This window comes from Scyliorhinus canicula, chromosome 16 (assembly GCF_902713615.1).
Source record: "Scyliorhinus canicula chromosome 16, sScyCan1.1, whole genome shotgun sequence".
In the NCBI taxonomy this organism is placed as follows: Eukaryota; Metazoa; Chordata; class Chondrichthyes; order Carcharhiniformes; family Scyliorhinidae; genus Scyliorhinus; species Scyliorhinus canicula.
Window position 1 is genome coordinate 128,073,432 of NC_052161.1, and position 26,953 is coordinate 128,100,384.

Here is a 26,953-nt window from a genome sequence, read left to right on the forward strand (position 1 = left end):
AAAAAAGGTATAACAATTTCCCCCTTCTTTCCTGAAGATTCTGATTGCAAGTTGAAGAGTTTCTGAGCAAGCCCAATTGTAGGAAAACTGTACAAAGGCAAAATTCTGCAATCTTTGAGACTGTATTTAATGCCCTTAAATGGTATCTGTCCCGGGGCAAAAATATACAGGGAATTTGCAGGCTGTGTTATACTTGTGACAAAACATAATTTGGCCACTAGAGAAAAAGGATCACAGGTGAAACCAATTTGATTCATAATCAAACATCCACATAGGCACATTTCTTTTCAGCAGTGTTGGTGGGTGGATAGTAACTAGAAGCTGGAATAGTGGCTGGTTTTGTTGCAGATAGTAACTAGAGTGTAAGGCCCATTATAATGCAGCTCTTGTCCACCGAGTCGGAGAAAAACGTAACAAAAATACATTGCTGAAAATAAACTGTTTAGGTTGCGCAACCAAAAATCATATTTTTCCAATATGATTTTTCAAAGCGCGAACATTAGCATACATCAGTTTTAAGGGGTTGCTGCAGTCTCACGGACAGTTTTTTGGAGTTTGCTTTGAAATTAAATAAAATCTTCCCGCTTTAACCAGGCGTGCGGGGATTTTTTTGGCGCCGAGTTTGTAGCATTTGAACAGCTGGCGGCGGTCGGAATGTATCAAAAGGACCCGGAAGCGGCGGTGGGAGATTGAGGACAGACTGAGCGAAGCAGTCATTGGGGCAGAGTTTGTGAGTGGCCACAAGCTGTGCTGGTGACGCAGCCAGTCAGATTGTTGTTGATTTCTGACCATGGCCGAAGAGAAGAAGCTAAAGTTAAAGCGGAAGAGAATTGTCGTCCAACCCGGGAGGGAGCCGAATGCCAAGCCGCGGCTCACGGATGTCTGCCATGAAGCCGAAGAGAACGGCACTGATCCCCCCAGAGAGGAGCCAAGATCGGAGGGGAAGGAGTAAGTTAGCGGGGCCTGGGCCCCACGTAGCGATGAAAGGACAAACCTGAGTAGTCACAGGACTTGAATTTTGTGGAGCAATGCAGCAGTGCGATTCAGATGGGCTGAATCCAGGCTCTACCTCAAACTATGATGGCCAGAATCAACGGTTAATTGGGGCTATTCACCATCTGCCATTAACGTTCTTGCCTGTAAAAATACTAAAAGCCTGACTAAAACAGAAGTTTCTAATCAAACCCACCACCTTGTACATGCAATAAAAGGAGGAATCTGTGAACAAGGCAGAGATTTACATTACATGTCATTTGGACTTTGCCAAACTCTCTAATGGCTCAAAGTGCTTACAATTGTTCCATATCCAGTACTGACAGGCCTGAAGACTTAAACATTAAAATAAAGGTTAAGTGGAGGATATTGGTTCTAAAATGTTAAGACTTTGTTATTTGGAATCGTATCCTCTTCCAAAATACTTAATTATATGTGTGATGTTTTAAGTGCAGTGCTTTTCCACACAGCAAGATTCGACATGTGGCAATGGGATGAATGAGTGGCCTGTCTGTTTCTTGGTAGGAAACCGGGAGTATCTGCTCTTCTTAGAGTTTACAGTGCAGAAGGTGGCCATTCGGCCCATCGAGTCTGCAACCGCCCTTGGAAAGAGCACCCAACTTTTGCCCACACCTCCAACCTATCCCTGAGTGACTCAGTAACCCCACCTAACCTTTTGGACACTTAAGGGGCAATTTAGCAGTGTCAACCTACATAACGTTTTTGTTATAAATTTAGAGTACCCAATTATTTTTCTTTTCCAATTAAGGGCCAATTTCACATGGCCAATCCACCTAACCAGCATATCTTTGGGTTGTGGAGGTGAAACCCACACAAACATGGGGAGAATGTGCAAACTCCACATGGATAGTGACCCAGGGCTGGGATTTGAACCCAGGTCCTCAGTGCTGCAGTCCCAGTGCTAACCACTGTGCCACATGCCTCCCTCAATACACCTAACCTACATAACTTTGGACGGTGGGAAGAAACCGCGACACCTGAAGGAAACCCACGCAGATACGGAGAGAGTGCAAATTCCACACAGTCACTCGAATTGAACCCGAGTCCCTGGAGCTGTGAGGCAGTAGTGCTAATCACTGTGCTACCGTGCCATGCACTGCATTATAACATCCAAATGAATGATCACAATAGGCACAGCGTATTTGTTTTAACATCAAGGACAACAGCTCTGACCTTGCTGCACTCATTCAATGCTGGACTGAAGTGTAGTTATGTTTTCAAAGAAAGAACTTCTATTTATAGAGCACCTTTCACATCCTCAGGACACTGAAACTAATGGATCACGCGTCGCAGAGTAGGGCTTGAATCCAGAATCTTATGATTCAGAAGTGGGCAGCACAGTGGTTAGCACAGCTACCTCACAGCACCAGGGACCCGGGTTCAGTCCTACCTTGGGTGACTGGGTTTCCTCCCACAGTCCAAAGATATACAGGCTAGGTGGATTGGCTATGCTAAATTGCCCCTTAGTGTCCAGGGATGTGCAGGTTAGATGGGGTTACAGGGATAGGGAAGTGAGCCTAGGTAGGGTGTTCTTTTGGAGGGTTGGTGCAGACTCAATGGGCCGAATGGCCTCCTTCTGCACTGTAGGGATCCTATAGCCAAGTCGATACTGTCGTGTGTTCAAACCTCTGGAAGGTTCAAAATTCAAGGTTTTGATGAAGATTCTAATAATTACTGACAAATCAACAGAACGTTTTGAAGAACACCAATTACTACTGTTGACTGGAAAGGCATTTGGATTGGTTATGTCTGTGCACTTTATGCATACAGCCTAAAGTTTACGCTAAATTATCTGGAGCAGCGAGAGGCGTGTTAAAATTTGTCACCTCTCTGCTGCATAATATGAAGAAACATCACTGGTCGTGCTCATGAATACTATCCAGGAATTTCCTGGTAGATGCCAGCTGAGTATGCAGTCACACTTGTCTGATGTCCTTGTAGCTGAATGCTCTGTCAAAGCTGACGCATGAAAAATGGCTACTGCGCACTATCTCAGAATTGTTATGGTGCAGAGGTGTATTTGGCCCCTCCTGTCTTCACCGGCTCTCCGAATGAACAACTCACCTAGTTCCATTTTTCCGCCTTCCCCACTGTAACCATGTACGTTCGTTCTCTTCAAATAGCAGTCTGATTCCCTTTGGAATGCTTCAATTGAACCGGTGCAGGCAATGGATACCAGAACCTAACCACTTCCTGCGTGAAAACATTTCTGCTCCTATCACTATTGCTTCTTTTACTTATTACATTAAATTGGTGCCCTCTCAATCTTGATCGTTTCACTAGTAGGAACAGTCTTTCCCTATCTACTCTGTCCAGATTTTGAATGCCTCTATCAAATCTCCTTTCAGCCTCCTTTTCTATCAGGAAATAATTCCTAACTTCTCCATTCTATCATCATAACTAAAGTTCCTCATCTCTGGAAAAATTCTCTCGAGTAAGAAAGCAGTGGATGGATGACTTGCAGGTCAGTATCACAGTGAGATAGCACTTTCTGCAAAGGAGTAAACTGGAGATTGAGAAAAAAAAAGCATACTCAAATTCTACAATTACAACTAACAAGTCTTTGCACTTGCAGGCTCCCACTTGCTGTTTCCAGTTGGCTAAATGGCGATGATTTGAATGAGACGGATCACATTTGGGCTCTTTTTATAAAATCTGTGTTTCCGGGCATGGAAGGGTCAGGTTGGAAAACGGTGTCTGTGCCAGACTTCCCATCAAGCCCACAGAAGGTACTTTAAAAAAATCACTCACTGAGCACGAGTAAAGTCAGAATTTGTTACCCATCCTGAATTGCCTCGAGAAGGTGGTGGTCAGCTGCCCCTTAACTACTACTGAGTGGTTTGCTAGGCCATTTCAGAGGGCAGTTAAGAGCAACCACCTTGCTGTGGGACTGGAGTCACGTGGAGGCTAGACTGGACAAGGATGGCAGATGTTCTCCCCTGAAGGACATCAGTGAACTAAAAGGGTTTTGACTACAATTGAGTATTTCATGATAAATATTACTGATGTTCGCTTTTTATTCCACTGGTTACTTAATTGAATTTGAATTCCCCAGAAGTGACTTTAACCTCATGGGCTGGATTTTACAGGAGACCATATTCTCTGTGCCCTGACTGAAAGGAATTGTGATTCTGTGAACAAGTCACATTTCATGCTGAAACCTACTGCCCCACAGTGATGTTATGCTGGGAGAATCCTTAATAGCTTCAGTGTTGGGCTTCCACTCCCACTCTGGAGAGCTACCGGCCAATCTCAGCAGCGCCAGGGTCGAATTGCGGCCACTGTAGGTAGTCCCCCAGAAGACGATTGATGGCGCCTGGACTTGAAGATAAGTCTGATCTTTGACGAGCTTTAATTGGCTGCTTCAGGGCTTCAGTCGGTCTTCTGGTGGGTGGGTTACCTTTCCTGCCCATTGTAATGTAGGAGTAAAGTTTGGGGTGGGTGCTAAGGCCACCTACTTTATTTTATGAGCTCCCGCCTGACTTCAAATATGCTGGCTGGGATTGTAAAATCCAGTCCCATGTCTCTGGATTATTAGTCAGGCCTCTAAGTTAGTAGTCCAGACTTCTAAGTTACTAGTCCAGGCCTCTTGATTACAAGTTCAGTGACCTGACTACAAATACTCTATTCTTTAGAGAGTATGAGAGTTTTTCTGAGGAATAGTCATTCAGTTCAGTTACTTACTTTCTGCACGGCCTTTGATTTTTGATACTTATTCCTGGTGTCCCGATGTCACACTTTTATTTGATCGCGTGGATTCCTTGCCAACATGCATAGGGGCAGCAGGGTAGCATGGTGGTTAGCATAAATGCTTCACAGCTCCAGGGTCCCAGGTTCGATTCCTGGCTGGGTCACTGTCTGTGTGGAGTCTGCACGTCCTCCCCCTGTGTGCGTGGGTTTCCTCCGGGTGCTCCGGTTTCCTCCCACAGTCCAAAGATGTGCGGGTTAGGTGGATTGGCCATGCTAAATTGCCCGTAGTGTCCTAATAAAAGTAAGGTTAAGGGGGGGGTTGTTGGGTTACGGGTATAGGGTGGATACGTGGGTTTGAGTAGGGTGATCATGGCTCGGCACAACATTGAGGGCCGAAGGGCCTGTTCTGTGCTGTACTGTTCTATGTTCTATGCTCCTTGACTTTTTAAAAATAAATTTAGAGTACCCTCTTCTTTTTTTTTCAATTAAGGGACAATTTAGTGTGGCCAATTCACCTGTCCTGCATATCTTTTTGGGTTTGTGGGGGTGAGACCCACGCAGACACGGGGAGAATGTGCAAACTCCACGTGGACAGTGACCCAGGGCCGGGATCGAACCTGGGACCACTGCGCCACCATGCTGCCCTCATGTGTTATTTGATAGATCAGCAGCTTTATTGTGCTCTTTGGAGTGAATAAAGATTGTGTTGAGGGTTCTTTCTACCATACTGATAATTTCCTTTATTGGGAACAAGTAATCCCATTTATTAGATATGCATTATGCAGACACTTGCTTATTGAGTAAACTTAAACCATATTTTACTTCCATCCACAACAGATCCTCAAAAGCACAGAACCTGCCACCACAAAGATCACCTCTGCAGGCAAAGAGATTTTCACATGGATACCTTTTCCACTTGCCTGCAAAGCAATGACTCTGGAAGTAAAGCACCAATCTCGATTGTTCTCCGGTTGGGGAGATGATGCCTTCAGGAATGGTGAGATGGTGGATACCACTGAACCCAAAGTGACCAGATCCCAACTTTCGTTATTGGAGAAGGTGCAGGATGAAGGCATTTTATCTTCTGTAGACGTTACAAAGAGTCTTGAGTTTACAAAGGGAAATGTAAAATCTGAAGATATTTTTGGAGTGGATCCAACAGTATTCTCTACAGAACCTGCTACAAGTAAACACGATAAATATTACCTAGTGGATGAGCGACATGGCAGAGGACATATGCCAGTTGATGTTAGTCACTACTCTGTTGCGCCTCTTCAGAGAAATAAAAGGGAACCAAAGCAATCGATGCTTGAATTACAGTCCAATCTGAAGAACTGTAAGGAGAAGACAAAAGAGCACAAAATGGCAAGGAGAGAGACAATGTATGCTGAGAAGGACAATGTTGATAACATTATAGTGGAATGCCAGGAACATTCATTCACTGCGGGTGGGTTATGTGCCACCAACAAAATGAATACAGAAGGTGCTGTTGATAAAGGGAGGCCTGACCTACAGGTGGAAGAACTGGGTCTGGAGAGCTGTCCTATGTGTCTTGTCCCATTTCCTGCAGGGTAGGTTTGTGTTGTTCCTTACCCCTGACTTACTTTAGTTTGCCCATTCTGTAGAAACTTTAAATGGTGTATACGGAGAACAACATTTACATAATTCTGTGTCTCTAAAAGGTATTTTGTTTCTTCAGTGTAAAGAAATCAGATTATTGGGTGAAGGAAATTTGAGTAAGGAAGATGATCTGAGGAAAGTTGTTGCTGATTTGTGTTTTTAAATCATACTTTAAACTGTTTTGGGAATTTGTTTTGGATTTTTCACCTACTTTACTTTTTCAGGTGTCTTCCCTTTTTGACAATTACCTGGCTGACTTTGCTTTAAGCCTCATTTGAAGCCACTGTTGTTCCAACTGCTAAAAGCTGGGCAAATCTGTACCTGGGTAAATCTGGATGTGCCTTCTTGGTTCAGTGCTGGATTTTGTTTGCCCACCTTCCTTACTCCCCTGGATGAAATCAGGACTTTCCCAGGTGACAAATTATGGATGTGAACCGGTGTCCCACCGAGAGCACACTGAACAACACACAAATAGAAATCAGATCTTTGTTGAATCCCATTTTATGCACCCAATTAACAAGGCCCAGTTGTGGGATGTTGTGTATGCTAATGAGGGGCCGACCCCGTGTTTAACAACCCCTTTGCCAAATTGGGATGCCCTGAGCATAGCCTGCCTCTGGTATTCCTGACGTGCATATGATTTACCCAGTGAAAAGGCTCATTTAATAAAACTGTTTTTGAAATAGATGGGGAGGGAGTGTTCCTCTCCTCTCGGCCATTCCTCCCTACTCACTCTGCCCCCCCCCAAACCCAGAGCCACCTGAAGGTGAGGACAGCTGTCAGGCAGGAAAGTAGTCTGTGATATTGAATTTTCAGATTGGGTAAGCTCTGTGTGGAAGCACAGCAACCGTGTCGATGAAACCAGAGGACCAATTTGTTGCAATTCCAGGGCCTCTATCTTCAGGATCAAAGATCGTTGCCTCTGACCACTGGCGGGGGAGGGGGATTGCTCCAAAACAGAACTAGCTAATTTTTAGGCCACTGAATCACCAACTCAGCAATGTCTGACTTTTAGCATGGATAGAGAACTGGCTAACTAACAGGAAACAGAATCTGGATGAATGGTTCGATTCCAGGATGTCAGAATATAATTTGTGGAATTTCACAGGGATCTATGCTGGGACCTCAGTTATTTACATCTTGACTTGGGTGAAGAGATCAGCTATATTGCAGCCAAATTTGCTGACAAGATGAAGATGGATAGGAAAGCAGTTGAGGAGGATACAAATAGATATAGATAGTTAGGTTAAGTGAATGGGCAAAGATTTGGCAGATGGCGTATAGCGTGGGAAAATGTGAGGTTGTCCTCTTTGTCAGGAAGAATAGTAAAGCAGAATATTATTGGAGAGATTCTGCAGAATGCTGTAATACAAAGGGAACTGGGTGTCCTTGTACATGAATTCGGAAAAGTGCAGGTACAATGATTAGGAAGGGAAATGGAACATTGGCCTTTATTGCATGAGAAATGGAGTATAAAAGTAGGGGAGTCTGCCGACAACTGTACAGAACATTGATGAGATCACATTGGAGTACTATATATAATTTTGGCTGCCTTATTTAAGAAGGGACGTTCTTGCATTGCAAGTAGTTCAGAGATGGTGACTCTTGGAGTGAAGTCTGTCTTATGAGGAAAGGTTGGGTCGATACTCATTGAAGTTTAGAAGAATGAGGGCTGATCTTATTGAAACATAAGATTCTGAGGAGTTGTTTCCTCTCGTGGAGACATCTAGAGCTAAGTGGCACAGATTAAAAGTAAGGGGATAATTTAATACTGAGATGAGGATAAATTTATTTTTTAAAATTGATTTATGGGATGTGGGGGTCGCTGGATTGGCCAGCACTTATTGTCCATCCCTAGTTGCATTCCAGAAGGTGGTGGTGAGCTGCCTTCTTGAACCCCTGTAGCCCCCGAGTTGTAGGTACACCTACAGTGCTGTTAGGGAGGGAGTTCCAGGATGTTGCCCCAGCGACGGTGAAGAACGGCGATATATTTCCAAGTCAGGATGGTGAGTGAGTTGGAGGGGAACCTCCAGGTGGTGGGGTTCCCAGGTATCTGCTGCTCTTGTCCTTCTAGATAGTTGTGGTCGTGGGTTTAGAAGGTGCTGCCTAAGGAACCTTGGTGAGTTACTGCAGTGCATCTTGCAGATGGTACACATGGCTATCATTGTTCAGTTGTAGTGGAGGGTTTGAATGTTTATGGAAGAGAGGGGTAATCAAGTGGGCTGCTTTGTCCTGGATGGTTTTCAGCATCCAGGCAAGTGGAGAGTATTCCATCACACTGCTGACTTGTGCCTTGTAGATGGTGGACAGGTTTTGGGGGTCAGGAGGTGAGTTACTCGGCGTAGGATTCCGAGCCTTTGACCTGCACTGGTAGCCACAGTATTAATATGGCTAGTCCAGTTCAATTTCTGATCAATGGTAACCCCCAGGATGTTGATTGTGGGGTATTCAGTGATGGTAATGGGATTGAATGTCAAGGGATGGTGATTGAATTCTCTCTTGTAGGAGATATCCATTGCTTGGCATTTGTGTGGCACGAATGTAACATGTCACTTGTGAGCCTAAGCCTGGATATTGTCCAAATCTTGCCGCTTGGAGATGGAATGCTTCATTTCTGAGGGCTGTTAATGTTTGGAAATCTCTTCCCAGCAAACAATCGAGGCTGGGTCATTGAACATATTCAAGGTTGAGTTCCAGATTTTTGACCTACAAGGGAGTGTAGGGTTATGGGGACAGGCAGGAAAGTGGAGTTACGGCCCAAATTATGATCAGCCATGATTTTTAAATTAATTTAGAGTACCCAATTAATTTTTTCCAATTAAGGGGCAATTTAGCACGGCCAATCTACCTAGCCTGCACATGTTTGGGTTGTGGGGGCGAGACCCACACAAACACGGGGAGAAAATGCAAACTCCACACGTACAGTGACCCAGAGCCGGGATCGAACTATGACTTTGGCGCCGTGAGGCAGCAGTGCTAATCCTCTGCACCACCATGCTGCCCAATAGATCTCTTTTAATGTACAACACAAAATACTGTAAATACCCAGGTCGAGCAGATCTGTGGAAAGAAAAGAAGAGTTAATGTTTCATATTGAACATCTGTTTGTCCATGACAGTATCGGCAGGAATGACCACAGCACAGTCCCTTTGAAGATGAAGTCCCGTCTCCACATTGAGGACACCATCCTTCATGTTTTGTGGAACTACCATCGTACTAATCGGGATAGATTCAGAGCTGACCTAGCAACTCAAGACTGGGCATCTATAAGGTGCTGTGGACCATCAGCGGCAGGAGAATTGTACTCAGCCACAATCTGTAACCTTATAGCCCAGCATATCCCCCCACTCTACAATTAGCCAGGGGATCAACCCTGGTTCAACGAAGAGTGCAGGAGGGCATGCCAGGAGCAATACCAGGAATGGTGAAAAATGAGGTTTCAACCTAGTGATGCTGCAACACAGGACAACTTGCTTGCCAAACAACATAATAATAATAATTATTATTGTCACAAGTAGGCTTACATTAACACTGCAATTAAGTTACTGTGAAAATCCCCTAGTCGCCACATTCCGGCGCCTGTTCGGGTACACAGAGGGAGAATTCAGAATGTCCAATTCACCTAACAGCACGTCTTTCCGGATTTGCGGGAGGAAACCAGAACACCCTGATGAAGAGATTTGGGCATAGGGCTATAGAAGCTGAACAATGTTGGGTGATTTTTAAAAAAGTGGTCAGCATGGAAGGAGCACAGATATCTTGGAGGGTTGTGCAGGTGCAGGAGATTAAAGCAGAGACCATGGAGGGATTTGAAAACAAGGATGCAAATTTTAAAATAGAGGCTTCGCTTAACTGGGAGCCAGAGGAGGTCAGTGAACACGGTGGACGGGGGAGTGGAACTCAGTGAGAGTTAGGACACATGCAGCAGTTTTGGATAACCCGAGCATGATTCGGCACATGCAGGAGTGGGCAGAAGGTTTTACAACAGTGCTCCTTTACACAGTTTAACTGTTGGAACTTCTGCAAAGTCACGAGTAAAATATTTAATCCTGGCTTTACAAAAAGACAATTATTTCTTTCAGTACGAGTCATTTTTCAAATTGGTCATGATGAAGTCATGACTGGTCTTTTGAGTGGATGTGGATAATGAAGCTCCTGCTGAAGAATATGTGACAATTGTGGAGCGGTTTAAAAGTGGAATAGTGCAGTGTGATTATTATTGCTACACTTGGGGGTATGTTAATATTTTATTGATATCTTTAATTACTGAGTGACAAGGTAGACCTTGGCTGCATTGATGTAGGTATCAGCACCATACAAAGTTAAGAGCGTGACTGGGGTGAACTCCTTTCACAGGTTTTTGGCTCCAAAATAAATCTTTAAACTGAAAGGTAAGTATGGATACCATCACCGTTCTCTACTCTTTTAGTCCCTCCAAAACCACTCCAGGACAGTTCAGGTGCCCTTATCACACATTGCTGTAGGTTTCTGACACGGCAGAAATTCCAATTGTAACTCTGAATTTCATGCAAGGATTTTGATGTTAAAAAATCCCCCAAAAAGTAAATTGTTAACTAAGAGGAAAGGATGTTTTCAACGTTAGCAGGGAATGTTCTAAGGTTGAAAAATAGTCTAGTTTCCAGCCATAGACATAGGTTAAGCAGAAGAGTATTTACCTGGGTGAGACCTTCAGCCACCCTCAGCTAATCAAAGTCGGGGCGGGGGGGGGGGGGTTCCCTCGAGCAATTTGCAGGTGGACGAGAGTAGACAGAAATCCCATCTTCACCACTTTAATGACAGAATCAGAGGAGCTGAAGCTAATCCCTGTCTGGGAAATATAGTTTGAGGCCACCATTAATTGTGACAGACTCTGGTCAGTGTCTCTGATTTAATCAATCCCTGAAGACAGGGATTTAAGTCACCAAATTTATTTTACATTGGGACTGCTTAAATTCTTTTTAACTTGGCTGCAAAATGTTGAAATATTCAAGAATATTGGATGACCTCGCCTGACCCCAATAGTTGCAGAATGGTAGTAATGAGTTAACGCATCTCTGTGAAAGTTTTCAGATTAACATCCACATAACGACCGATTCAGAGATTGGTGGACTTTTATGGTCCCAATTTTCTTAAACACCAACTTGCCTTTATTATAATGAAGTCAAAAGTCCCAAGCCACTTTGTAGGAGATATTTGTAGGAATTCCCGAGTTTAGGGCGAATCCAGCTGAAGGCATGATGGAAGAAAGGAAATTTGGGATTTCCCAGAAGCCTGAATTGAAGTAGCTCTGAGATTTCAGAGGTTTGTAAGGCTGGAGGAGATAACAGAGATAGGGGGCAAAGCCATGCAGGGATTGAAAACAAGGATGAGAATTTTGAACCCGAGGCGTTGTGAACTAAACCAGAGTAGATCAGTGAGTGAAGGTAAAATCAAAGAATCCCAGGAGACCATTCAGCCCTTCACATGGGCGGCATGCTAGCACAGTGATTAAGCATTGCTGCTTCACAGGGCCAGTGTCCTAGGTTCGATTCCCAGCTTGGGTCTGTCTGTGCGGAGTCTGCACGTTCTCCCCGTGTCTGCGTGGGTTTCCTCCCACAAGTCCCGAAAGACGTGCTTGTTAGGTGAATTGGACATTCTGAATTTTCCCTCAGTGTACCCGAACAGGCGCTGGAATGTGATGACTAGGGGATTTCATTGCAGTGTTAATGTAAGCCTACTTGTGACAATTTTGCCACCTGGAGTGATTTTCCAGATCGTCTACCTTGGCCTTCAATGCTTTTATGCCCTTCAGCCAACCACCCCATCTCTTCCTCCAGGGAAACAATCTGGTCACTCTAGTCTGAGAGTGCCACCGTCACCCTTGTATCACTGCGCCTTGCTCCTTTATGTTCCGATCTGTCTTCTCCAAGGCTGCAGGGATGGGACTAGAGCGCCTTCCATTGCCTTCTCATGGTCCTGAGAGACCATTTGCCATTGCTTCTTTATTTCATCCTCCACGAAGCTTGCCAGCTTCTTGGCCGCCAATGGGGAGGTCAAAGTCACAGCAGGAGCCTCCGCCACTTTTTCCACCAATGAGGCTCGAGGGGCTTCTGAGTCCGGCAACAATGCTTTGCCTGGCTGCTGCCTCGTGTTATACTTGTTGGGCATTACTTTTATGTGGGGACCTTATCCCATCGAACTATTCAAATTCCCCCCCAAAGACTTGGCAAAAAGGACCAGATCAAAGTTCCCTGGCGGGAGCCACCGCGTGCAACTGTTCATCACATAGCCGCCACCGCAAAGCAGCTAAATGGGACTCGAGTTTCTTCCACAAATATTTATTCACAGTTTTGTTGTGATTTATATCAAAGTTTACAAAAACAAAGAAAATTTGGATCTGTTGCTGGCAGAGGTGGAAGTGGCAGACATTTTAACAAAGGACACTTATTTGAAAAAACTAAAAGGAAACTAACGTCTGGGAGTGAGTTTATGGATTGTAACATTTGGGTTTGAGGTCAGAGCTCAGGAATAAATCGGGATTAAAATGCTTTCTACACTAGTACTTTTCTCCATTGATTTTCTGCATACATTGTCACCAAAGTGATAGGTTTTCACCCACATGAAGCACTATTCAACATTAAATGGATGCTCCACAGGACAATGTGTGGCAGACCTCTTTGCTTGTTCATAAACATACAACTCAATTACGTTTGGGCGGCACGTTCGTGCAGTGGTTAGCACTGCTCGTCACGGCGCCGAGGACCTGGGTTCGATCCTGGCCTCAGGTCGCTCTCCGTGTGGAATTTGCACATCCTCCCCGTGTCTGCGTGGATCTCACAACCACTCTAAATTTAAAAAAAAACTCAATTATATTTGTTGTGTCAACACATGAAAAGTTTCCGGTGAGTAGCGTAGTTTCATAACTCTTTTCCCTCTTTGAACAGAGAAAGCTTTGGAACAGATTTTCTTTTGCAGACAACTCCGTTTGAAGGATTCATATGACTTTGGTTTTAATGGAAAAGAGTGTTAGTGATTTTGTTATCAGACAGATTAACTAATCAGCTGGTGCTACCCTTGTTTTGGAAGTGGATGGGAAGAATTTAATACCCTCCCCCGAAGCAAGGTTGGTGATGGGGTTAATCCTTGGCAGGAACGTTTGGAACGGCCTTCCCGCCTTGAGACTAGCTGAGATTCTTAGTGAGAAATTAATGTGCACTTAAAGGCTTCATTCTGCCGCTGGTGTTAATGCCACGATGGGTTGGGGGCTCACCATCCAGGAAGCATGACATGCAAATTCTGTTGGGGTTGCTTATGGGCTTCCAGGGAGGGGTATCTCATTGTCAGGTGCTCAATTATTGAGGGATCCAGAATCCGGAAGAGGGGACCCGCTGAGACCCACCTCCTGAACTTGTTGCCGCACACAGTTCCTTCAGCAATACTTATAATAATAATAATAATAATCGCATTATTACAAGTAGGCTTCAATGAAGTTACTGTGAAAAGCCCCTAGCTTTCCGGCGCCCGTTCAGGGAGGCTGGAACGGGAATTGAACCCCACTGCTGGTCTTGTTCTGCATTACAAGCCAGCTGTCTCAGCCCACTGTGCTAAACCAGCCCCTGATTTGGGCATTGGGTGGATGTAATTCTGGCAGCAGCCATGTCTCCCTGGTTGCGCTGTTGAGTAATGCATAGCTGCCGCCCCTGACTTTCCCCTGGGGACCTTGATCCTGGGGAAGGCCCACTGCTGGTCAGTCAAGTACCTGTTTGTAGCAGGCGCCGACTTGAAAGTAAGCGACACGGGGTGCTCACTGGCTGTCCAGTCGGTGGGCAAAGTTCTCTATATTACGTACTGCCCGATGTGTATGATCTTTTTTGTGCTCAAACCAAATTGATTGGGGTTGCTCCTTTTTCCATGGATAGCCTGCAAATACTCAGCAGTTGGCCCATTTCATTGAGGTACCAGAGCGTAGCTGGAGCTCACAGAATCAACACCAAGGCTAGACTTTTGGGCCTTCCAAGGTCAGAAATGGAAATATACAGGGCCTGAAAATTCTGTTGTTGGCTGGCATTGTGATTTCCCTGCCTGACCATATTATGGAAAGCAGGTTTGAGGCCTGGCAAGCTGCAGCCAAATGGCAGGAAGCCAATTAGATTCATTAAGAGCCTTTTTCAGAGTACTGACAGCAGGCCAACTGGGATATTCCCCAGGCCGTGAGGAGGACACCATGAGACTCCAAAGGGATACAGATAGGTGAAATGTATCGCAAGAAGGTGGCAGTTACAGAATGTGGAAAAATGTGTGGTTATGCACTTCAGTAGGAAGAATGGGAAAATGGAATGTTGTATACAGGGTGATAAACTATTAGATGTTGGTGTTCAGAGGAATTTTGAAGTGATTGTGTCCAAAACACCAAGTTAATCTGTGGGAGGAGGGAGGGGGTTTCCAATTTTGTGTCTGGTGGGATTGAGATCATAAAATGAAACTTGAAGCAGCAACATTGCAGGATTGTGGGGAAAGAGCAGGGGAATAGGACAATAATAATATAGAAACAGAAAACACTGGATAAACTCAGTGGGTCTGGCAGCATCTGTAGAGAGAGAAAAACAGAGGTAACATTTCCAGCCCATATCACACTTCAGAGCTAGTCACATGGACTCGTAACGTTAACTGTTTTTCTCTCCATAGATTCTGCCAGATCTGCTGCGTTAATCCAGTATTTTCTTTTATTATTTTTTCAGATTTCCAACATCTGCAATATTTTGCTTTTATGATAAAAGGGCAATTGGACTGATTAGATAACTCTTACACAGAGCCGGCACAGGCAGAATGGCCGCCTGGTGCTGTATGATTCTACAACATGTGGCCATCTTCACAATATTAAGCAACAAAATCACCATTTTATGCACCTACAGAGGCTAAATCCCAGCAGTGAGGTCATTTCTTTCCGTACATTACTCACAGTCTTGCCCATTTATCATTGACAATGTTTCTCAGCTGTTTCCTATTCCCTGCAGTAGAGCACAATTACTCTGGCTGAGGAATAATAATGAAATATGGGGGAAAATGGCACAAGGGCAGAAATAGATAACTTATAAAATTATGTACAATATAAATAAGTAATTTTTCTCATAATAATCCATGAAATATCTGCCAATATCCCCACAGTTCCACATTGTTTTAGTACCACACGGGAGGGACCGACTGCATTCATTAATTCTAACAAAAATGTTGAAATGAGTATAAACTTGTGTTCTGTTTTTAATGCTTTTGAAAATAATGATGGCAGAATTTAATGCCCTATTCTGACTAAATTCATTGAATTAGAGTCTAGTCCCGTCAGAAGCCCTGTAGCAATAATACACTGGTATAAGAATGGGTAAACTATGTTAAATATATGAGCTTATGTTGTAAGTGTTACCAAGCAGAAGTATATTTTCAAGGTAATTAATCATCAGTTTGTTTATCACAAGATGGATGCAAACAAAGAAGCCTGTTTATTGCATAATTCTAAAACAAGCCTACATCCACCCGCCCAATTTCTAACCACATCTAAATGTGTCCCGAATGATTCCAGGCTTTTTCCAAATCCTCCGAGAAATTAATCACATATTGATCATTCTTTGTCTGAAGCAGATCTTCCTGACTTCTGTCCTAAATTTACTGCACAAATTTCAATAACTCCATTTTCACCTGATAACTCAATCCACTGACAAGAGGGTCAATGCGATGGCTCTTCTTCCAGGGATGAATGTCTCCCTTTGAGTTTCAGTGACCAGAATTGGACACAGTGCTCAGGCACAGTACAGTCCCTCTTTGGCAGTCACACAGTATACTCTGTCAATTCTTCTTCTGTGAGCACAGTGAGTGTATCAGCACTGGGAAAAATCACATCCACATACTTCCCAGCAGCCATAATCAAACTGGAGCAGGAACTTTGGCACACATTCCCCCCTCAAACGTAGGAATGCAATTGTAGACTCACCACAGTTCTCCTGCTGAGAATCTCACATAAACCAGGGATTGAATGTGGGATATTCCTGGTTAATTCAACTTGTTGAGTCACTTCCTTGACAATTTGTTGAGCTCCTGATTGTTCTGTACACAAACTTATTCCTTTCAAAAAAAAATTATTTATTGTCACAAGTAGTCTTACATTAACACTGTAATTAAATTACTGTGAAAAACCCCTAGTCGCCACATTCTGGCACCTGTTCGAGTAGTGAGGGAGAATTCAGAACAAAGAACAATACAGCACAGGAACAGGCCCTTCGGCCCTCCAAGCCTGCACCGATCACATGTCCTACCTAGACAAACCGGCTGTTCATGTGCCTTTCCAGATAATTCTTAAAGTCGCTAACTTATCTGCCTCAACCACCTCACTTGGCAGTGTATCCCAGGCCACCACCACCCTCTGTATAAAAGAACTTCCCCCGCACATTTCCACTGAACTTTTTCCCTCTCACCTTGAACTTGCGCCCCCTTGTAATTGTCATTTCCACCCTGGGAAAAAGCCTCCAACTGTTCACCCTATCTATACCCCTAATAATTTTATAAACTTCCATTGGGTCGCCCCTCAGCCTCCGTCTCTCGAGGGAGAACAATCCCAATTTATTCAATCTCTCCTCATAGCTACTACCCTCCATACCAGGCAAACCTTTTCTCTACTGTCTCCAAAGCCTCCACGTCCTTCTGGTAGTGTGGTGACCAGAATTGGACACCGTATTCCAAATGTGGCCTAACATAATTTTCGAGCTTTTATACTCGATACCCTGTCCTGTGAAGGCAAGAATGCCATATGCTTTCTTCCCCACCATTTCCACCTGTGCTGCCACTTTTAAAGATCTGTGGACATGCACACCCAGATCTCTGTGTCCCTATGCTCCTGCCATTTATTTTATAGCTCCCACCTGAATTGGATCTACCAAAATGCGTCACCTCGCATATGTCCGGGTTAAATTCCATCAGCCATTTCTCTGCCCAATTTTGCAGCCTATCTATATTCTGTTGTATTTTCTGGCAATCCTCATCACTATCTGCAACTCCTGCAATCTTAGTATCATCTGCAAACTTGCTAATCAGACCTGCTACATTTTCTTCCAAGTCATTTATATATATTACAAAGAGCAGAGGTCCCAGTACTGATTCCTGCGGAACACCACTAGTTACAGACCTCCATTCAGAAAAACACCCTTCTACTGCTGCCCTCTGTCTCACATGGCCAAGCCTGTTCTGAATCCATCCAGCTAGTTCACCCCTGACCCCATGTGATCTAATCGTTTGCACCAGCCTGCCATGAGGGACCTTGTCAAATGCGTTACTAAAGCCCACAGCCCTTCCCTCATCAATCATTTTTGTCACCTCCTCAAAATATTCAATTAAATTAGTGACATAACCTCCCTCGTACAAAACCATGCTGTCTGTCGCTAATAAGACCATTCACTTCCAAATGTGCATCGATCCCATCTCTGAGAACCTTTTCCAACAATTTCACAATCACTGACGTCAGGCTCACTGGCCTATAATCACCCGGATTATCCTTGCAACCCTTCTTAAATAACAGTACAACAATGGCTATCCTCCAATCCTCTGGGATCTCACTTGTGGCCAACAAGGACATAAAGATTTCGGTCAGAGGCCCAATGATTTCATTTCATGTCTCCCTCAGTAATCTGGGATAGATGCCATCTGGCCCTGGGGGTTTGTCTACCGTAATGCTTTTTAACACACTTAACACTTCCTCCCTCATAATAATGACCTTTTCTAAAGTGTTTCCACATCCCGCTGAGATACCACCAATCAACGTGTCCCTCTCCTTTGTGAATACTGATGCAAAATACTCATTAAGGACCTCACATACTTCCTCTGGCTCTACTCCATTTTCCTTCTTTGTCCTTGAGTGGACCAACTCTTTCTCCAGCTACCTTCTTGTTCCTAATATACGTATAAAATGCCTTGGGATTCTCCTTAATCCTGTCTGCCAAGGACATTTTGTCACCCCTTTCTGCCCTCCTAACTCCCTGCTTGAGCTCTTTTCTACTTTCCTTGTATTCCACAAGTGCTTCATCTGTTTTTAGTTGCCTGTACCTCACATATGCATCTTTTTTTCTTTTTGACAAGATTCTCAATTTCCCTGGTCATCCATGGTTCCCAAATCCTGCCTTTCCTGTCCTTCCTTTTTACCAGCACATGCCTGTCCTGCCCTCCCATCAACTGCTTCTTAAAAGGCTCCCACATGTCTAATGTGGATTTACCCTCAAACAGCCTCTCCCAAACAACAGCCTCCAGATCCTGCCTGATCTGGTGGTAGTTAGCCTTCCCCTAATTTAGCACATTAACCCTTGGAAAACATTTGTCCTTTTCCATGAGTAACCGAAAGCTTACGGAATTGTGGTCACTGTTCGCCACATATTCTCCCACTGCAACTTTGATAACCTGGCCGGGCACGTTCCCTAGTATGAGGTCCAGTATAGCCCCCTCTCCGGTCGGAATATCCACATATTTTCCAAAAAACCTTCTTGGTCACACGTAACAAATTTCTCACCATCCAGACCCCAAAGGGATTTCCACTGCAACAACCCTATTATTTCCACACATATCCAGAATCTGCTTACATATCTGTTCTTCAACTTCCCATGGGCTGTTGGGAGGCCTGCATTACACCCCATCATAGTGACTGCTCCCTTCCTGTTTCTGAGTTCTACCCTCAGTGCCTCGATACTTGATTCTTCCATAGTGTCCTCCCTCTGTACAGCTGTGATATGTTCTCTAACCAGTATTGCAACTCCCCCACCTCTTTTACCTTCCTCCCCGTCTCGCCTAAAACACCTATATCCTGGAATATTTAGTTGCCAGTCTTGTCTCTTTCTTAACCAAGTCTTTGTTACAGCAACCGTATCCAAGGTTTGTGCGTGAATCAAGGCTTTAAGTTCATCTGACTTGCCTGTTATACTACGTGCATTGAAGAAAATACACTCCAGACCTTCAGGCCCACTGAGTTCGACCTGCCCCAGCCTACCCTTCCTCTTAGCCAATTCACCTACAGCATATCCTTTGGGACTTGTGGGAGGAAGCCCACGCAGACACGGGGAGAAGGTGCAGACTCCTCACAGACAGTGACCCAAGCCGGGAATCGAACCCGGGTCCCTGGCGCTGTGGAGCAACAGTGCTAACCATAGTGCTACAGTGAAAAATAACCACATGCTTATAATCCGATTTACCTTCAGCCCTGACATTACATAATGTCTCGTAACGGAGTTACAGGTACCGTAACACACAAAAAATGCCCGTAATAAAAACCTTGTGTGTTCCAACAAACAAACAGTTCAAATTCTCCAGCTCTTTCTTTCTTTGTCTCTTTTTTTTCTTCAAAAATTTAAATGGTGAGCATAAATGTAATGAAGTCATTCCCCCCGCCCTCCCCCTCCCCATCAGTGGATGACAGTCCTGTAATAGAGGTATCCATTACCTTCTTCACAGCAATATTTACATTCCACCAGGTTGTGTTGTCAATTATGAAAAATTAGTGTCCCCAGTCCTTTTCTTCAAGCTAACAGCAGAAATTAAGCCTTTTCTCTTCAGTACTGCCGTGAGAATTATACATACATGTTTCTTCATGATACTACATCTGGCACAGCAGCATTGTACTTACAATACTTTGTGCAAATGTTCCTTTTCTAGTTTGTTCCATTCAACATTTTGCATCCCCCTCTTTCAGAATGGGTTTGGCCTCTTCTGTCCCTGTTTCCCTCAGTGTTTTAAAATCAACATTGCTAACATCAGCAAAGTAAATATTGTTGCTGAAAACATGTAATTATACTGCCTTGTTCAAAATGTTTTCCTGTACTTCACATTTATGTGAATGATTCTGAAATGCAGTGATTGTTATTACAGGGCGATCACCCCTTATTCGAAAATCTCTGAAATCTGCACTTTTCCCCGGCTTGGTCAAACATTGCTGAATCAATCTGCTGTCTTTGATGTAAGATCTGGTAGCGGATTCCAGCTGCCTGGCACGGTACTGTTCTCCACATACCGTTTGTTGATCAATTTGGCACTCTCCGTGTCTTGGGGTGTTAGGTCCATCTGCCTGAACCCGTTACAGACAAACCAGAAATCCAACGTGTCCACACCTTTCTCCCTCTCCAGGAAGGTGCAGAAGAGATGGGCTCCATCCTGGTCGCCTGAAAGCAAGTGCAAAGGCTGAGTCCACCTGGTCAGGGGGGATTCTGGAGACGCTTTGCCCTCGGGCTCGCCCAGCTTGTTGTCCTCCCTCCTGGGTGTGTAAGTGACAGCTTTGGGCTTCCGTGTCTTGGGCCTGGGAGCTATGGCCTTGGCATCTGACCCCCTCCCTCCCATGGCACGGCAGGCGATGAGCATCTGCTCAGAAGCTGCTGGCATTTGGTGCTCATGGCTATGGATGTGGGGCGCAAGTTTTCTCTCTTTTTAAAAATTTATCCAATTAAGGGGCAATTTAGCATGGCCAATCCACCTAATCTGCACATCTTTGCGTTGTGGGGTGAGACCCATGCAAACACGGGGAGAATGTGCAAACTCCACACGGACAGTAACCCAGGGCCGGGATCGAACCCGGGTCCTCAGCGCTGTGAGGCAGCAGTGCTAACCACTGTCCCACCGTGCTGCCCTTTCTCTATCTCTTTCAATCGGCTTTGCAAAGCGCCTCTCCAGTCAGCAGGGATCACACGGCTGCCTTCTGTCTGCAATAAAAATATCAATCTAATGAAACCCAGAGCTGCTCCACTTCAAACAGGATGAGGAGCAAAAACACACACACAGCAAGCAAGGCAGGCTTTTCAATCAAAATCTTTTGTGTATGTGTTTTTAGCTGAGATATCTCTTGAAGCTGAACAAAAGTATCAAAAGCTGTCTTGAAGGTTATTGAAATGTGGAAGAGTCACTGGATGAGCTACTGCATTATATAATTTTGCAGGTATTCCAAAATCCAAAAAATTCTGAAATCCAAGACACTTTGGCCCCAAGCATTTTGAATAGGGATGGACAACCTGTATGTAGTTAAAAGCAACAGCTCGTTTATATATAGCAAGCTCCCATAAATGCTAGTGAGATGCATTCCCATTAATCTGTTGCCAGGTGTGGGGAAAGAATGTTGGGCAGGATATTGAGAATACTCCCTTCTCTTTTTGTACCACTGCTATGGGATTTTTATTACGCAGTAGAACAAAAATTCACCCACTCCTGGTCATTGAGAGCTATACAGACAGAAACAAAATTAAAAGTTCAAAATGTTTTGAAGGTAGATTTCCTCCAACTATGTTGCTGTAAATCTTTAAAATTCAGGCTGCATTGTTCCCTCCGTGATTCACTCTGATGCTCAAAGTCCCAGGTTCAGTTAACAATTTAAGCTCGGATACTTGCAGAGGCTAAATGCCTCTACTTGTAGAGGGGAGAAGGAAATCAACCAGACTTTTCAATTGATTGCACAAGAATAAGATTAGGCTCAGCTCATGTATCACCAATAGATATAGAACAGTACAGCACAGAACAGGCCCTTCGGCCCTCGATGTTGTGCCGAGCAATGATCACCCCACTTAAACCCACGTAACCCGTATACCCAACAATCCCCCCATCAACCTTACACTACAGGCAATTTAGCATGGCCAATCCACCTAACCCGCACATCTTTGGACTGTGGGAGGAAACCGGAGCACCCGGAGGAAACCCACGCACACACGGGGAGGACGTGCAGACTCCACACAGACAGTGACCCAGCCGGGAATCGAACCTGGGACCCTGGAGCTGTGAAGCATTGATGCTAACCACCATGCTACCGTGAGGCCCCTCAACCAATGGTTGAACAACTTGCAAAAATCACTAGGTTCATATGTGAAGAATGGCTATTTGAGTGAGGTATTGAGTGACAGAACCAGCTATGCAATTAATTGTGCAACGTTATGAAGTTGCTCACTCAGCACTGGACAGGAGCAAATTGGCACATCTTTCCTCACAATGATCAGACAAGAGGTACAGTCAGATTGCTTGCTATGCTATGGTACGTGGTGCATTTTTCAAATTTTGTTTAAATTTTATTACAAATTTTACTGATGGCATGAATTTCAAATGCACAAATTGCATCTCTGTGTGGGCTAGATTCATCACCTCAGTCAATGGGCAAAAAATTTCAATGGAGGACAGTAAAGGTGGTCAATAAAGATAAGCATCTGGATTAATGAGTTTTCCATTAGATGCTTCACTTGCCAAATACTAAGACAGAAAGGAAATAAATGCATTGCTGTGTCTTCAGACTATGTTTACCCACAGGGACAATGTTATTTGTGAAGTTTTTAAAAATAAACATCCAAACTGTAAATAGAATACAGCTGTAAAAGCAGGCATTGATCAAGGTGTGATATGTGCACACGGGCCTCTTAGCCTTTGTTACGTAATATACCTGTGGAGAGAAATTGGGCAGGTGAATACTGGCAGCTCCATCTGCACCAAAGGCTGTTTAAGAAGTTGTTTCTTCTGGTTGCAGTCTGAACAAAGAGGCATGATTCTCCTTTATACAGTGCATAGACTATACAGAGAGACTGCCGCACCTACCTCGTTATAGAAAGATGTTAGTTTGCAAATAGTCCATAGATTTGCGAGATTGAAACCCAATGAGGGGACATGATTATGATTCGAAAAAAATCTAGTGCTGTGTTCACTTGAACAGAGATGGTAAATATAGCATTCAAATTTTCAAAAAGGATTTGAGAGTAAATGGGAAAACATATTCCACTGGCCACTGACTGGGAGATGAGCATAAAAGAGGAAGGATTAGAAGAACCCTTTCAGTGATATAAGGATATTCGTGCTGGAGGGAGTTAATTAAGCAAAATGGTCACTTCAGAGGGACCGGAGGAAAAAATACATTGAGAGTTCCAGTTGGTATTAGCACTTTGGGCTGAATGGCTTTGTTCTCTGAAATTTAAACAACATTATGACATTCTCTTTGTTTTTCTGAAGGAGCTGCTTCTTTGCAAGGATGCAGTTCCACAGAAGCCCTTAACTGCTTCAAGTGTCCATTGCTTGTCAGTTTGGGGCAGTGGCAGTTGATATCACAGCTAGCTTAAAGCTCATTCCCCATTAAAGCTCAGTTACACTGTCCAGTAGGGTTCACTGCATAACAGTGAAATGTACCTACAGTTACCTGACTGAGATCAGATAACTCAGCCAACAGCACCTGGAACATTCCTGGTTGGTTTGGCTGAACTGTTCACGGGATAAAATCTCAGCCATCTGAGGAGAAAGTCAAATTATTTAAATCTCCTTACAACCATTACAGGCTCATTTATTTTTATGACTACTTTCTAAAAGAAACAAAAATAACAAATGGTAGACAATCTCAGTAGGTCTGACAGCATCTGCGGAGAGAGAAGGGAACTAACGTTTCAAGCCTGGATGACGTTTTGTCAAAGCGGTGGAGCTTTCTAAAAGAGCTTATTCTTTATTTCACTGAAGCAGCTTCAATCCTTTCCTACGTCATGAAACAAAGACTGCAGCTGAAATGAATTACTGAGTGGCTGCCTCCTGGACAGTGATTTAATTTCAGTGGGGCTGAAAGAATTCACTGCTCCATTGCCATAATCAATCTGTCCTTGTTTCATTGCAGCAAGAACATTAGATGAGCAGATTGATCAATGTTGAACATTACTTTGAGTTTCAAGATTAGTCTTAAATTATAAAAAATAACTCCTAGTATGCCTTGAGTTAAAATGAAAAATAATCGTTTCCTGATAATAGGCATTGGGTTCCAATATTTTTTTGATTCTTCGTTTCTGGAAAAAACTTTGATCATGATTTGGTAACATTCTTGAAGGCAGCTGGGGCAAACTGGGAGTTAGTTACCTCTCCCTGAATTAGGGTACCTGTGTTACTTCTGTGTCTCACGACTGAATTTCTGTGATAAAGTTAAGCCAACTCCTAATTTGGTGTACAAACCGAAGTGATAATTCCCAGACTTCAAAGTTCAATTTTCTTTCAGGGGCTGTGTTGGGACAAAGAATATTTTGTTACTCTATTTAACTTCTAACCCTCAGACTGCACAGGGGCTGGTTTAGCTCACTCAGCTAAATCGCTGGCTTTGAAAGCAGACCAAGCAGGCTAGCAGCACGGTTCGATTCCCGTACCAGCCTCCCCGGACAGGCGCCGGAATGTGGCGACTAGGGGCTTTTCACAGTAACTTAATTGAAGCCTACTCGTGACAATAAGCGATTTTCATTTTTCATTTTCATATGAGTTGGAGTTAATTTTCCTACATTGTACTGAGCAGAGAATGGTTTTCTTTTCCAGATTCACTGTGTTGGAAGTCGATAGTCATCTCGCCAAATGTCTCTCTGAAAGCACAGAAGATGTGATATGGTGATTACTTGGACAAAGGAGCACCATGTTAAAGCAGCTTAGATATATTGCAATGAAGTCTATAAAATAAAGTACCTGGGAGCTGAAATGTCAGACTACATCTGTGGTGATATGATATTGCATGTTTTGTTAGATTTAAAAATGTTTGAAATTAAGAATTGGCTAACTATTCAGCATAATTAGCTAAATTAAAGTCCTCTATCTTGTTCAATTATTTTCAATATCATTTTATCACTTCGGATGAGGTCATTTTGTCCCTTACTGTAGACATTTGGACTGTGAGCAGAAACTCAGTTACTTGGTTAGTAGATTGATATGCTATAATTATTTACCACCCCATCTTTTGAAGAGAGTGACTCCTTACTGGGTGTCAGATACCTTCCAGTATTTCACTTGTGCCCATTAGTAATTTTTCAGTTTCTGCAATGGTGGTCATCAGGCTATTTTCTGTAGGAGGATTCCTAGATAAGCAATTCTATCTATGCGTATCTAAAAGAGGTTCCTGGCTAGTAAGAAACAAGTGATTTTTTGAATCTGTAACTCAGGGCTGCTGAGAGAGAGCTATTACATATAGCATTCTTACTGCATCAATAGCTGAATGTAATCAGCTGTATTACTAAGTTCCCTACCAGACAAGGCTATTGAGCCCAACAAACTGAACTGTGATATGTAAATAGTGAGTATTTCTTAAAAACACATAAATAGCGGGATCACTTACCGTTTGGTGATCAGGGTTGTTGGTTGAAAGGTTAATCTCCTCATACAAGATATATTAGCATAAAAATCAGAGGAACACACGTCTCTAAGATTTTCAATGTCAGGTTCCTTTTTATATCTGTAACAATTCTTTGTTATATTCTCCTCAGTTCTTTTCACACTGAAGAAACAGTTCAGTTTGAGCCTCAGTAGAAAAATCTGTTTAGCTGTTCAAAAAACATGCATAATTTTTATAATGGAATTTTTTGCTAAGTTTGGAAACATGTTTTGGACACCAATACAAGGCCTTCAAGATGAAATATTTGCTGTGTCTCTGTAATAAAGGGTCAAAAACGTACACATAATAAAGGGAACTTGCTGAGCTGACATAAACTGTTTATGTTGTGTTAATGCATTTCAGTCCTTCATTCTGCAAGGTTCTTGTTCAAAGTGAACAGTTTGGGTGATGGTCACATCTTTGGAAGATCAAGGAATTACATTTGTCCAACCAGTGATATCAGCCCTTTAAATCCAGAGCTGAACATGGCTTTTCCCTGTCACCGGGGGTCAGATTTTTGTGACAATAGGAAATAGCCACAGATCTTTAAAAATGGTGGACAGGCCCAGAAAGCACAAGTCCCATCCCCGACAAATCCAATTTTTGCTGATGGGGAAAGGAGGCTGGACATTATTCACACAGAAGGAAAACCTGAATTCAGCAGGGCCATTTGAATTTGGTGCTGAGTTCAGTGAGGACCCACTTTCAACGTTGCAAGGGTCTTACCCATAGTGTGAGAGTCATGAACTGACGGAGTTGTCATAAACACTCTTGAAGGGAGAGTAAGGTTTGTAGAACTGTCATGATGCTTGCTGTTTAAACATAAAAAACGCTGCAATTCTCAGTGAGAGTTTAAAAACTCTGCTGGTCTTTTTTGATCGACAGGTGACAAGACTGACAGTAGCATTTTGGTCATGCATTTTCAATAGAACTCTTTGCTAACATTTCCCCAAGCACCATCATATAATAATGAACGCTTAGCAGAGTTTCAAAATCTACAATTATCTCAGCAGTGGTTCAGAGTTTGATTGACAGCTTAAAGAGAATGTTGAAGGATTAGCTGTCTTTGATGTGAGGTTGGAATAGAAAATTGTTTTTATAAGAAATTGATCACAAGATTTAAAAGCAGTGAATTGATTCTATGAATGATTTGTTTCAGTATCGGTGTGTAGGAGTGAGAGCTGTATTGTTAGAAATGAATTTCTGGTTAGCACTGCTGCCTCATGGCGCAGAGGGCCGGGTTGGATCCCGGTCACTGTCTTTGTGGAGTTTTCTTATTCTTCCGTGTCGGTGTGGGTCTCACCCCAACAAACCCCCAAAAAGATGTGCATGGTAGGTGGATTGGCCATGTTAAAATGCCGCTTAATTGGGGGGAAAAGATTGAGTACTTTAAGTTTTTTTTTTAAAATGATCACATGGCTCCTGAGGTCTGCCCATCGTGAATGTTGGATGAGTGGCCATGAAGGGTGCATGGAGAGTATGACGGGCCATGTGGAGAAGTGGATTAGGGGCATG

At 43.6% G+C, this 26,953-nt stretch overlaps 1 protein-coding gene across 2 annotated transcripts; it reads left to right on the forward strand.

Annotated features, from left to right (window-relative positions):
* The first annotated feature begins 649 nt into the window (after nt 1–649).
* LOC119950575 lies at nt 650–25,773 on the forward strand. Of its 2 annotated transcripts, none has more exons than XM_038773115.1 (4): nt 650–948; nt 3,590–3,743; nt 5,542–6,275; nt 24,616–25,773. In XM_038773115.1, exons 1-4 carry the CDS (start codon nt 791–793, stop codon nt 24,686–24,688), a joined length of 1,119 nt encoding a protein of 372 aa, XP_038629043.1. In that variant the 5' UTR covers nt 650–790; the 3' UTR covers nt 24,689–25,773. The 2 variants fall into 2 exon arrangements, with proteins under 2 accessions (XP_038629043.1, XP_038629044.1); XM_038773116.1 differs by lacking the exon at nt 650–948 and adding an exon at nt 2,543–3,478.
* The last annotated feature ends 1,180 nt before the right edge of the window (nt 25,774–26,953 follow it).

What these genes read in the sequence shown, in the direction of transcription:
- LOC119950575 (XM_038773115.1), top strand. Translation starts at nt 791, where the DNA reads ATGGCCGAAGAGAAGAAGCTAAAGTTAAAGCGGAAGAGAATTGTCGTC. An exon ending in CCAAGATCGGAGGGGAAGGA is followed by an intron (nt 949 to 3,589) that starts GTAAGTTAGCGG and finishes TTGCACTTGCAG; the next exon opens with GCTCCCACTTGCTGTTTCCA. An exon ending in TCCCATCAAGCCCACAGAAG is followed by an intron (nt 3,744 to 5,541) that starts GTACTTTAAAAA and finishes CATCCACAACAG; the next exon opens with ATCCTCAAAAGCACAGAACC.